Source organism: Stegodyphus dumicola, chromosome X2 (assembly GCF_044657685.1).
Source record: "Stegodyphus dumicola isolate Sdum_Otavi_A_Nest chromosome X2, ASM4465768v1".
Taxonomy (NCBI): domain Eukaryota; kingdom Metazoa; phylum Arthropoda; class Arachnida; order Araneae; family Eresidae; genus Stegodyphus; species Stegodyphus dumicola.
This window is the reverse complement of record NC_140781.1, coordinates 20,362,672-20,377,266: the sequence shown is the minus strand read 5'-3', so window position 1 is coordinate 20,377,266 and position 14,595 is coordinate 20,362,672. Positions and strand designations below refer to the sequence as shown.

The window sequence follows — 14,595 nt, the reverse complement described above, 5'->3', positions numbered from 1 at the left end:
AAAAATAAAGGGTTTTGTATACCCTTCGTCTGTATCCTGTCTACTTACTACAATTAGTGAACATAGCTTTAGTAAGCTCTCTGTTCTAGTCAGGTCATTGTATGTTTCCGAAGAAGGTTAGAAGAAACATTGAACCTGATAGGATGTATTAGATCATGGCAAAATGCACTAAGGCTATCTACCTAAAGTGAGAGATACCTGCATAGGAGAATTTCTAAGGAAAATTACCTCATATTACACATGCGGTAAACCACAAAACATCCCATGCAGGAAGCCTGTTTGTCAGAATTTGAACCCAGACTGCGCAGCCTGTGCTCAACTATGTTACTTACTCAGCTATTGGTGGGCTCTGCTTAATGTAAAAAGACAGTATAGTGAATGCTGAAAACAGAAGTAAGCATAGGTATTTGAAAAGAAAAAAAAATCCATATGAAATTTAAAATGAGAAAAATTAATGAACACTCACTGTTTCGCTGTTGAGGCATCTAGTTTCATTTGTAAGAGTTCCCTGAAAAATATCATGTACCCATGTTGGTTCGGCTTTGGATGTTTGATGTTGATCACCATTCTGATTAGCTGTCTTTACTTTCCCTTGCTGCTTTTCTGCTGCAATAAAAAACATGGGTCATGCCATAATACTTTTACTAAAAATTTGACTTTCAGTAACTGCAGCTTTGGTAATTGAAGTCAAAATTGTACATTTAAAGTATCCTTTACTGTAAATGATTTTCTCGTGTTTAATAATTTTACTTACAAAATTTTTTTTAAAAAATTTCTTTTTAAGTGTGTATAACTAAAAATTTTGTTATTTACCAAAGAATAGGTTAAGTTCATCCAACAGCTGACGGTTTTATGTTATGAATAATAAATAAACACATAACACATACCTTGTAATATATCAGCTATAGTATTCAGCAAATAGTTCAGGAATTCGTGAGCATCTTGCTGCATATAGTTATCAAATACCTCTATTTAAAACAATGAGATAAAAAAACTTTAAGCTATAAAAGTTGACAGACAAATTCCACAAAGTAACATGGAAGGGGCAGAAAGAAAATAGAATGTAAGAAAATCTTTTCACACTTTTTAAGAAAAATTCTGAATTATTTTTTCACTTTTAACAGAAAGGTTTACATAAACAGATTTATATTTATGATACTCTTTATCCAAAGTAGGAGGAAATGGTATCATACAGATTATCATGCATTTGAAACACACAATCATAAGTAATTTTAAATAGAAAATGTTAAAAGGCTCAATACCAAGAAAATAAATATCTGAAAATATATTTTATTTATATTCACACATGAATTTTCATTCCAAGAATGCATCCAGCATATGAAAGCAAATAAAATGCATCAATCAAAATTCAGATCAAGCAGCAAATTATTCAATATCTAAAAGTACGAGAATATTACATACCATTTTCTTTCCTTAGCCTAGCAATAAATTTTTTTGGAGCAATTGTCCCCGTTTTCTTTTTTGTGTGGCAATATTATAAAAGAGATCTGCCAAGCATGTTAATAAAGTTTCTTTTGTCCTCTTATTCTTTGCTTTGTAATCAAGAACTTTTTCTCTAAATGGTTTACAGAAGTACAGGGCTTGCAATACTGAATTGCAATAACAGGTATTTCCAAACTGAAATAAAGTACATATTATAAGAAATCAAATTTGATTTATTTTTTATTTTAACCAAATGCCCATAGATAACAATTATTCATAAGACATATTTTTAATTTTTCACCAATTTTCATATAGCAATTAAATTTTATAATTTTACTTTATAAAATTTTTTCTGAAATTTAATTAGTCACAGTGATTCTTAAAATACATTCTGCATGTAAAATTTAAACCACCTTGTAACATTTTCTTTTACATTCAAGTGAGATGTGTTATCTTTGCAAAGTATTTATTACTTTGTGTAGCTAAATACTTTAATAATTTTAAGAATGATAAAAATTATCTTGATACTTTCTGATTAATTCCATGAAAATGCAACTGGTGATTTTATTAATTGATGGAAAACATCTATTTGGCTAATTTTAGGACTCACTGGCACTGCTCTTTTCATAAAATAATAATAAAGTATTTTAAAAGAAACAAGAAATTTTTGAAGTGATAAAAGTCTGTAAGGTCATTATCACATTCTTATAGCTGGTGGATATTGTTCAGCAAAATAATAGTTAATAGAAAACATCCGAATGTGCATGTACTCAAACATGTGTGATACATATATGTGTTGGATAGCTATTGTTGCACGTATATGCAAAAATACAAAAAAAACATGGCAATACCATTGCAAGTTGAAGCCAAGAGTGCAAATAACCTGAAAGTACGATTATTTTAAGGCCATTAAGAAATAAAAGATTATTTACTATGAAATTTAATAATTACAAAAAATGGAGATGGAACTTATCACCAGACATAAGTTGTTGGATCATTCAATAAAAACATTTTAAATATATACAGCAGTAAAACAAGTTAATCCAAAACATTTATAACCTTCTAGCAACATTAGGTTTGGTTTACAAGATATCCTTAACAAATTATGCAAAAATTAAAATAAACAAAAAATACCTGTAAAGAAATATTTAGTTACTCTATATAATCAAATACAACACATAATAAAAATTATAAAATGATACATGAAAGACAAAGCAGAATTATTAGACAATTGTTCTGAAAGAAATATTTATCTTTCACACTTTCAGTAAATTATAAAGTATTAATATTTATATTTTATTTCACTTCATAGATGCTGCAGAATCCTATTCAAAAACAAATGATTTTAGTTTACCTTCATAACAGTCTTGGTTGACATTATGTTTCAATGTAAAATTTATTTTTTTCTTTATTTTGTAAAAGTGATTTCCCTCCACAGGGGCTGACAGGGGGTACATAGAGAGACTTGGGCCCTGGGGTACATTATCAGTCTTCATAGTGACTAGAATCATCACTTATGCGGTGGTAGGTTCGGCAGGAATCGTACTGGTACCGTCTTGTCTGCCCCTTGGTTTTGGGGACATTACATAGTTTGATACTGAAAGTTGTTCTTGGGAGTTTGGCTTCTCTTGGCTTCACTGGGAGGCAGTCTTTGACCTGACTTTGTTCTCCTTGTAAGTTACTACCTGCCAACCGCCACTGACTAGTGTACTATAAACTTTTACTGTGTGCAACATTGTCCCTCTGGGTTGACCGGGGGGGATATGCTTCCTTGGATTGTCTCAAGGGATTGGGGCATTTCTAACAGTATTAAGGGCTTCACATAACTGAGGTCCTTTTTCCCTAATGTACTGTAGAAGTGATTTGAACATCTATTTTAGTGTCAAATTTTTTAATGCTTTCAATTTGCCATGATGTATGCAATCATGTCTGGAATAAATAGTTTTATTTCACATAATAATGTATTTTTTTCACTTCAGCAGTAAACATTTAACATCAGATAAATATTATGAACTTTCAAGGTTGTTAATTTTGAATTACTTTAAAATTGCATTTAAGCAGATGAAGCTTTATAGTATATTGATATAGTTCCATGTTGTAATAATAGCTGCCAAACCTCAAATTGAAAAAAAAAAAAAAAAAAAAAAAACTAGAGGTGTGAATCTCGCATGTAAAAAACCATAAGTTTTCAGGCTGCACAACACCATTTCAAAAATCTCCCAAATTAAATTCACTGTAAAATGCATGATTTAGATTACTGAACTATTCACAAGATAATTCAGATGTAAAATTTATTGGTCATCAAAATTAAAGGATAATGAGAAAAAATATGGTCCCTAAGTTAATGCTGCAACCAAAGTTCAATGCCATAATTATTTATGTTAATTAAGTACAACTGAACACAAAATTGCACTTCCGTACATATGTTAGCACCGGAAATATACAAATTTGATTATTGATAATGTGGTGCGCAATGGACACATATTGAGTCATTAACCAATCCAGTCTGCAGTGTTTATAAAATTGAATGTGGTTTCTAAGTATCAGTATTCAGTAATTATGGCTCAAAGGCATCATTCAAGTGAAGGTCAAAGGTGGCAAATAATTGGTAGAATCGAGGGAGGTCAAACACAAATGGATTTCAATATCCCTCAAAGTGCCATATCAAGAGTTTGGAGCCACTTTTTAAGACTGGATCAGTTAATAAGACAGCCTGGTAAAGGGCGACCATGAGCAAAAACTGCATTGGAAGACCGTTTTCTGCCATTGTCGGCTCGAAGAAACTGCGAAGCAACTATAAGAGATATGGTGTTACACCTTCAGGCCACCACAGGAACTTGAATTACTTGTTCTACTGCTGCACGAAGGCTTAATGAGGTTGGGCTGTATGTGAGAAAAATCAATGGTTTGTGTCTCATTCATTCCAGCTTCCAAAGCAGCCTGTTTAAACTTGTGACGTCATCATGTTCAATGTAGCCATGATTGTCTGATTCCATTATTGTCTACTAACGAGTACAAATACAGTCTGAACAGTTATTCTAGATGTGTTTTCATCTGGAGAGAGGAAGGAACATGCAACTTGCCTTCCCTTGACCATGAACTATCCGTTTCCACAACCACGGTTTAATGGTTTGGGAAGGAATCACAACAAATGGTTGCACTGAGCTGCAATATCTTTCACGGAGGTTCTGTAACCATTCGAAGATATGTGGACAAGATATTGTAGCCACAAGTTAGACTGTTTAGGGATGCTGTTGGCCCAGAGTTTTTGCTAATGGGTGACAATGCTCGGCCTCATCAAGCATATGTGGTGTCAGAATACTTGCAAACAGAAGATATCACTCAAATGGTTTGGGCACCTTACTTACCCAACTTGAACCCAATTCAGCATGTGTGAGATGCTTTATGGCACTGAATTTCAGTGCATCAAATTCCTTCCCAAACCCTCCAGAAGCTGTTAAATGCACTTTCAGAAGAGTGGCAAGCAATTCCACAAGACTTGATGAACACTTTGGTAAAGTTTATGAAATCAAAATGTGAGGTATGCACATCTGTCCGAGGTGTCCATACACCAGATTAAAGAAAACGTTTTCCACGTGAGGTGATTTTTCTATCATTTTCCAATTTCTATACATTTGGTTTGAATTTCAATATTTTGCAAATAATCAACTGCCCTACATTGTAGCTTATGCTAATTAATGCTTTTGTACCAATTTTTATTAATAATGTTTTATTAAGTATCAGTTATGTTTTATTTCTGTTATTATCTTTAATTTTAATTACCAATGTCTTTAATTTTGATGAAGCCTAAATTTTATGCTCTTCGGTTACTTTTATCTTGTAATCATCTTACACTTTTATAATAACAAAATCCTAAGTAGGGAAGGAGAGCTTTTATTTATCAAAGTAGTTTTAAATACAATGAAATAAAATTAAATGTGTGCCTCTGACTGGCACAGCCTTTTGGATCTGTTCATGAAGGCCTGTATTTAAGTGGCTGCTGTTAGATAACTTTTATAATTACTTATTCTAGTTTTTGGTTTCATAAACTTCTATTCATTATGATGATATTCACATTATTAAAGAAAGTAAGAAAGCAAAATATTTTAAATTATAATCTAATATATATCAAGAGGGGGGAAAATCCCATGCCTGGATAAAGGCTGTGATGCCACTAAGGGGGTTAAGGTACATGCTACTGTACAGAAAAACTTGTAATGTACAATTTAGTAATGTAAAACCTAATTAAACACAAGAATTACATGATTAAATGTTTATTTAATCTTCATAAAAAGTTCTATAAATATCTGCAGATTAAGAAAATTCAGGCCACATAATATTTCATAAGGCTGAAAATCACTAGGGATGGGTAATCAGCTTTGCATTTAATTCAATAAATTTCATCTATTGCTGCAAAACATTTTTTATTGATAAAGGCTAGAAATTAAAACCCAGAAGATTCTGTAGCTACTGGAAGACCAGATGTGATGAAAAACTGGAAGAGTTTGCAGCTATGCAATTCTAACATTCTTGTTCTCTTTCAATAGCTTTATTTAGAGAATGGAATATCACCACATGCCTACAACTTTGTTAAAGTGAAATAAATAAATATTCAACCTATCAGACATGCAGAGTTAATTGATTAGCAAGTTACTGCACATAAATACTAATTATCAAAACATGCCAATTATATCAAAGTAAAATTTATTTAGCCACTCCTAGTGGGTTACAACTGAAATTTTAACATAGCAAATAATAAATTAAAAATTCTTACAAGATCAGACACTTTTCCATGGTGGCTAAGATGTCAATTATTTACAAAACACGATGTTAATTCAAAACAAAATATAGTACTTGCATATTAACGCAGCCACCCTGGTGCAATCTGGCAATATTTCACAGATGAAAAGGTAGAAGTTACTTATCAGGTGTAACCTCCCCCTTTTTTTTTTTTTTTTTAAGAAAGATTTGCAAACTATCAATGTTTACAGTAAGTCAAATATTATCAACATATGAAAAGAAAACATACTTTAGCAATTTAAAATAAAAATTTTAATTATTAAATAAAGATTACGTGATACATTAAGAAAATAAAACACTTGCATTCTTCTTCAAATCTTACTGTATTTTTTTTCCTCTGCTATTCTTCTTCTGAAATAAAAAGTGATCTATTTTCACTTAAAAAAATATCAGATAATTGCACAGCCTCAGCTTTATGCAAACCTCAGCAACAGGCACTTTCTTATTGTTCCCTTTAGAAAATGTTCAGCAAAATTCTGTATTTCTGCAGAAATTTTATCGCAGTTTCTTCCATTGCTGGCAAATTCCACAAGCTCGTATTTTAAAACTAAGTTTAATGCAAAAATATCATGATGCATTTATAAAAACCATTGGAAAATGGAATAAAAAAAGGATGCACAAAAAAAATGGCAGCACTGCTTGACTGAAAGATTATGGATTGTTATCAGCATGGTTGCTGGAAGAGTGGTTATGTGCATGGTTGCCAGAGTTTGGCACATTCTGAAAATTTGGTGACTTCTATAAAGGTAGTTGCATTAAACACAAGTACCCAAAATACTTATGGTTAGCTATACTATCTTTATACTCATAAAGTCCCTACCAACGGCACCTCAACTGAGCTAAGCTTTCAAAAGCAGAGTAGGAACTATTTCTTAGTAAGACAAAGCAGCAATACAGAGCACACTCCAATAGCCTTATGATTAAGATAAAATTCCTATTTTTAAAACTGCTGTATGCCACTATTTATTTGTATAACTTTTTGGTTTCAGTGAATATTATCACATAAGCCAAAAATGCTAGGTAAGGTTTAACTAAAATGTAATTGATAGTAAAATTAAGAATAATTGTCACATTCCTATTACAAAAGTTTTACAAAATAATTAATAAAGAAATAAAATACATACATTATTTCCCTGGTGTCTAAATATTCTAATGGTAGAGAGTTCACTCGAAAAGTTATTAGATTTCATCAAGTACAAATCATAAAATTTAGTATATCACATGTATCTGTACATTTGAGTAACGCGATTCCGTTTAATATGGCATTTCACAGGGATTAAATTAATTACATGATGTTATAAGATTCCTCTATGCTGGAATAATTCTGGTCTAATAATCCTGAAAAATGTAAACAAATGCGCATAATGTAATACAGTACAAAGTCCAAGATTCAAAATCCTTGGGACTTCGGCAATTTCGGACATTTCCGAATTTTAGATCATCAGTTTAAATCTAGTAAGATGATATGTAGATATAGCAGCATAGGGGTTTCCCATATTGTTTAGGTCAGATAGAAAACTGCTAACCCTTCACAGTTACTCAAAGACCGAAAATGCGATTCTGGCTAACATCAATACAAAAATGACGCTGTATTAGTGAAACAACAATTACACAATTCTGCATCGGATAGCTGCATGAACATGTCAAGACTTGTGTCTGGCCAACAGCATTGCCTACAAGTTCAATTTTAAACATCCCAAGTTTATAGATATACACATGCACACACTCATATATGTAGACATAAACATATGCTAAAAATTAAAATTATCCATCAAATACCAGCTGAAATTATATTATCACTTTTAATGCATAATTTAAAAATCTCTTTAAAATACTTACATTCACCAAACCAAAGTAATGCTCATTAGAAGGAAATTGATCATGTCCAATCTCTTTCTCCAGCTGTGAGGCATTTGCTCCCTTGAAATAAAAATTTTTTTTTAAATACCAATACAGCTCACTATGGCAAAAACTATGATAAAAAATCCCTCCCTTTTTTTTATTTAGGTAAAAAAATAATAGCAACAGTTCACACTACATTATAATGAAATTAATAGTTTTAATTTAATCCAATTCTCATTTTCAAAGAGTATTTTAACTTAATATAGCTAAATAAATGTACAAGAAAAATAAAATGTGAGCATAAATGGAACTGCTTTTCTCTTGATTTAAACTGGCTTAAAAAATTACAATATGAAAACATTATTTACTTTAATCCAAAAACATTAAATGCACTATAATGTCCAGTAAAATAATGTCCAAATTCTGGATTTTAGATCATAAGTTTAAATCTAGTAGAATGACATGTAGACTTGACAACATTAGGGCTTCACTTATTGTTTAGGTCAAACAGAAAAATGCTAACAGGAAAAATGCATGCAGGGAATCTCGGTTGGTCGGAGAAAAATGGTGTTTATGGCACACCTCGCTTCTTTTGCTGAGTAGTATATTCTCCATTTCTACACTCTGTAAGCAGGGAAGGGAACTTTTTATATATTTATTTACTTATTAGATTGGCATCCGGAGGTCTAGTTATTAGATCATTCCGGATATTGGACATCCAGATTTCAGACTTTATACTGAGTAAACATTTAATTAAAAAAACGTACTTATGCATTATCCCATCAATTGTGAAACTGTGACCAAGCAGCGCAATTTAGCATCAATTATAGATAAGCATAATGTCACACCACACTCGTAACATCTCTGCTTTCATTTAATATGGTACAAAGTCCAAGATTCAGATGTCCAATATCCAGAATAATAGATTTATTTAAATTTCTACTATCAAGTGACCACTGCCGAAGAAGATAGATGTGAAACTGTATTAATTAGTCTTTTTGGATTATACGAATTTAATGTAATGAACTTCGGTTTAAGGTATGTACCAGCAATGTTTCAAAAATTATAAATACAGTTCTTTCTGGTCTAAATTTCGTTTTCCCCTACTTGGATGACATTCTGATAGCATCTGCTAGTGAGGAACAACACAGAATCCATTTGAAGCTGGTGTTTGAAAGATGAAATGTCTATGGACTCCGCATTAGAATCTTCGAGTTATTTAATTACTCCTCAAAGATCACGTCCTTCACAAAGTCCAAACTTTGTTAATTACAAACTTCCATCAACTGTTCACCAAACATTCTTATGGCCTTATTAATTTTTATTGGCGATATTTAAAAAGTGCATCAAAAAACCAATCTGTCCTACATGACTACCTTAAAGGATCATGGAAAAAAGATAAACAGAAAATTCATTGGACAGATGAAGCTAAGGAACAATTTCAGCGATGTTAAGATTATTTACTCATTACAACACTTTTATCATTTCCGAATCATGAACTGGGCCCACCAGCGGCGGGGCACCCACCAGCGGCGGGTTTATAGTCTGTGAATATTTTAAATGTTCTTCCTTCCAGTAAGAATTTGAAGTGTTTAATGAAGAGATAAATTCCTAGTAACTCTCTATCATAAGTACTGTAATGCTTTTGTGCTTCGTTAAGTTTTTTGGAATAAAATATAATAGGTTTCCATCCTTTACCTTCAAATTGTTAAAGTACCACTCCAATCACAGAGTCTGAAACATCTACATATAGTGACAAAGGTAGTTCAAGATTCGGTTTGTTTTGGTTTGGTTTATTTAATTATGGCAAAGCACATTAGGGCTATCTGCTTAAGGGGAGGGATGCCTTTGTGGAGGACTTTCTAATAGAAATTGGCTTGTATACACGTTACACACGGGGAGAACCACGAAAACACCCATGCAGCCAGCCCATAGCGGGATTCGAACCTCGGACCGAACTACCAGTGTTCAGCGACTTTACTGCCCCGCCTTACTTATATTTTATTCCAAAAAACTTAACGAAGCACAAAAGCATTACAGTACTTATGATAGAGAGTTACTAGGAATTTATCTCTTCATTAAACACTTCAAATTCTTACTGGAAGGAAGAACATTTAAAATATTCACAGACTATAAACCCGCCGCTGGTGGGTGCCCCGCCGCTGGTGGGCCCAGTTCATGATTCGGAAATGATAAAAGTGTTGTAATGAGTAAATAATCTTAACATCGCTGAAATTGTTCCTTAGCTTCATCTGTCCAATGAATTTTCTGTTTATCTTTTTTCCATGATCCTTTAAGGTAGTCATGTAGGACAGATTGGTTTTTTGATGCACTTTTTAAATATCGCCAATAAAAATTAATAAGGCCATAAGAATGTTTGGTGAACAGTTGATGGAAGTTTGTAATTAACAAAGTTTGGACTTTGTGAAGGACGTGATCTTTGAGGAGTAATTAAATAACTCGAAGATTCTAATGCGGAGTCCATAGACATTTCATCTTTCAAACACCAGCTTCAAATGGATTCTGTGTTGTTCCTCACTAGCAGATGCTATCAGAATGTCATCCAAGTAGGGGAAAACGAAATTTAGACCAGAAAGAACTGTATTTATAATTTTTGAAACATTGCTGGTACATACCTTAAACCGAAGTTCATTACATTAAATTCGTATAATCCAAAAAGACTAATTAATACAGTTTCACATCTATCTTCTTCGGCAGTGGTCACTTGATAGTAGAAATTTAAATAAATCTATTTTGGAATAAATATTTGTACCTTTTAAAATATGATGAAAGTCCTCAGTCTTATGAATAGGATATTGTAATGTATTTTGCAGTAATTAACAAAGCAGGCAATCTTTTTAGTAGAACATAAATTTTGTGTCTAGTTCACGGAGATAGATAATTTGAAGAAATTCTTTAGTGGCAAAACTTTCATACTACTACTAGCTGGAAAACTTCAGAACCTAATTTTAAAACAATTTCTCACGTTGCTGAGCAACGGTTACATAATACAAACATGACGCTGCCACTTCAACAATAAATATAGTTATTTATTAAATAACGAGATATTACAATATCTATCAGGAATTGCTCTATCGTTTAGTTGTCTATAATCTTCACATGGGCAAAGAGTACTATCTTTTTTTAACACCACATGAAGAGGACTTTCCCATTGAGAACTTAAGGGTCTTATTATGTTGTCATCCAACATGAATTGGAGCTCTTGCTTAACTACTTCAAGCTTTCAGTGATCCAAATGTCTTGCTTTAGAATGCACAGGTTGACATGTGTTATAATATGTTGTCGAAGGAGTGGATGTGGTCAACCAAACAGCAATACACTGGAACAACCACATGCAGAAAGTTTGTAGTTAGAGCTTTCTAAACAGAGCTTCCAGTAAAATCAGACCTAACGAAATAGATGAAACAAAATAGAGTTTTTTACAAAGCACAAAACCAAAAGTGGTTGAATATTTCCACCATTTTGTTAGTGCAGAGAGGCTGATAAATGTTTTAAAGAGCTGCAGACGGAAGTGTAGCTCAGAATTCCACACGAATGATTGATACAAATTTGGCAGATTTCCACCAACTTTCATGGTTGATGGGATAATATGCAAGTATTTTAAAAAAGGATGTAATACTATTAATTTAACTGTTATAAAGTATTTAAATTTCATCCCATAATCAACCTTACAAATAAAACCTTTTTTTAAATAATGACATGCAACATTTTTAGCAGTAGAATGAAAATGATCTGTTGAAATTTCTCACTTCATATACTAATATCATACGAATGAATTATTGATAAATCCTTGAAGAAACATTCACTCCTATTAATGTAGTTACAATTTCTGCTTGACAGGGCTACTTTCATATCAATACACAGTTACTTTCAGAAAAAAATAATAAATAAATAATGTTAAAAAAAAGAGTTGAACCTAAAATTTCTCTAGATCTAGCAAAACTACATGCAGTCTGAATACAACTACAGTACAAAGTCTGTAATCCGGACGTCCATTATCCAGAATTATCTATAATCCGGACCTCAAAGCCACAAACTTTTTGTGTGTGTGTGTGCTTTTGCACATGCGCGTTTAATGCTACGCATGCACGTTTAATGTTTACACAGATAAAGTCAAGGGTGTGTGCAATGCCATTTCTGTGCAATTCTGGGATTTTTTTTTAAAGTGAAAATAGGTCGATGTGTATATGGATACTGAGTTTGTGCAATTCTTCGTCTTGTTATTTTGGCTTTGTATCGCCATTTTTGGCGCAAAAATCGCCATTACACAAGCCAAAATAACAAGTCAAAGAATTGCACAAACTTTGTATCCATGTACAGCCAAAAATCGCCAAGTTTCGCCAAAGGGTACCCTAAAATATAATTTTACCTTTCTTTTTACTGTAGCTATATAACTACACAATTCGACATAAATTATTCCTAGGTCGCAACATATAATGCTGACATGAAAGACATAGAAAATAATTTTAGTTCATTAGTGAAATACTAAAATGCAACCAATAACAAAATTTAATATATTGCATTCGAATAATAATAATAATGAAGCTGTAATTTTGTCTTCACATCCAGATAACACAAAGTATTACATTTAATAGTACATGTTACACTGAAAACATGGACAACATTTTTCTTTTGAATTATATTTTTTAAAAAATTTCTACAGAAGTTTTAATTTAAATGTAATGGCTACTTAAGTTTATATAAAATACGAGCATAATTTAACAAGCTGATGCTTTTGGTTATTTCATAAGTTTTCATGTTTCATATCTTCATTCAACTACACAAATTTACAGTAAGACAGAAAAAATTACACTGTAAGTTATTACTATAGCAAAATCAAATGCATACAGTTATGGTAAAGAAATACTGAAAAATATTTCTAAATGGCTAAAAATACGATCCAAAATTCAGAGTTATTGGTTACTACAAAACATAGTACGGATACAATACAAAAACACAAGTTGGTTTACTTATCGGCTGCTCGTTTTCACTACAGAAAAATTTAGAAAAACATCATGAGAAGGTTTAACATCAGAAAATTACAGAAAAATGTAAAGAAAAATCAGTGTTTCAATTGTTATAAAACTGGATTAAAAACTTATTTTGTCGTAAGTAGCGGCAAATTTTGTAAACAAATCCACAACTGAAAAAACGATACAAATTGCGTAATAAACAGTTTTTGTTCACAGAAGAAAAAGATATCAAAGAGATATTTACCATTTTATGACATAATACTCATTTTATGTGGGAACTACATTCGAAGAAATGATATACACGAATAAAACACTTGACAATGTGCAATTCCTTCCACTGAGCTCCATTCACAGCAGTAAAACAGAAAATAGAACTGTCCATGCACAGCAGAATCCAAGGCAATAAACAGCCCTCTACTTGTATTAAATTAATCGTTACGGAATGGATGAAGCCAACCAATCTAGTGGCAGTAAAACGTACTTTGGCATCTGAAATCATTGTATACGGAGGATAATCCCCTTGGCGCTAGTGTAAAAGTACACAAAATTAAATAAAGTTCTAAAACTCAAAAAGTTACATATCATGTCGAATAAAAATTAAATTAAAATGCTAAAATTACCAATGAAAATAATCTTTGAGATTAAGAAAAATGTGTTCATTCTACGTTTATTAATTACTTATCAGGTGGGACAAAAAAATTATGTAATTTATGAGTATTATACAGGGTGTGCCGTAAATGTTGAGAAAAACTATTGGAGAAGGTAGGGCACATCATAAGAATTAAGGATTGCGTTGGAACCCATGCCTGGAAATGTCAGGGTTAAGTGGTAGCAGACGTAGAGGATGGGAAAAGAAACAAGAGTGCTTAATTTGAAACATTTATTGGACTCGAATACAAGTAGTGTACGGCAGCTTAAATGTTATAACAGATGCTCAAAATTTGCACCATCAGAAGCCCAACATGCCTGACACCGATGGATCATTTATTGCCAGACATGTTCAAACACACTGGGAGTTTCTTTGATTGTAGCAGCTGCCCAGACGAGTCTTGCAACGAGATCCATTTCAAACGCAACAGGATCGTGATACATGACACTTTTGATGACTTCCCACAAAAAGAAATCAAGGCTCGATAAATCCGGTGAGCGTGGGGGCCAAGGAACTGGTCCACCACGCCCAATCCGCCGATGTGGGAATGATCTGTTCAAATGGCTACGAATATCCATCCAAAATGAGCAGGGGGCCCCATCATGTTGGAATCACATGTTACGCCTCATATTTGGTGGAATACAGTCAAGGAAATCGGGAAGAACCTGCTCGAAAGATCAAATAATTCGCGGCATTCAAATGGTCCGTTGGTGTCACGTATGTCTGGCATCCGATGGTGCAAACTTCGAGCATCTGTTGTAACATTCAATCTGTCGTACACAATTTGTATTACTGTCTAATAAATGTTTCAAATTAATCAGTCTTGTTTCTTTTCCCATCTTCTACCTCTGCTACCTACCACTTAAC

General features: G+C 32.6%; 2 protein-coding genes across 2 annotated transcripts; both read right to left on the bottom strand.

Annotated features, from left to right (window-relative positions):
• Positions 1-412: 412 nt before the first annotated feature.
• On the bottom strand, positions 413-968 carry LOC146992696 (ubiquitin carboxyl-terminal hydrolase 46-like). Its single transcript, XM_085809704.1, has 2 exons — positions 888-968; positions 413-606 (listed from the first exon to the last, which is right to left on the bottom strand). Exons 1-2 carry the CDS (start codon positions 949-951, stop codon positions 452-454), a joined length of 219 nt encoding a protein of 72 aa, XP_085665830.1. The 5' UTR covers positions 952-968; the 3' UTR covers positions 413-451.
• A 460-nt stretch (positions 969-1,428) lies between these two features.
• LOC118200768 (ubiquitin carboxyl-terminal hydrolase 12/46 homolog) lies at positions 1,429-13,439 on the bottom strand. Its single transcript, XM_085810101.1, has 3 exons — positions 13,324-13,439; positions 8,083-8,163; positions 1,429-1,638 (listed from the first exon to the last, which is right to left on the bottom strand). The coding sequence occupies exons 1-3, from the start codon at positions 13,324-13,326 to the stop codon at positions 1,435-1,437; spliced, it is 288 nt and encodes a 95-aa protein (XP_085666227.1). The 5' UTR covers positions 13,327-13,439; the 3' UTR covers positions 1,429-1,434.
• Positions 13,440-14,595: the final 1,156 nt, after the last annotated feature.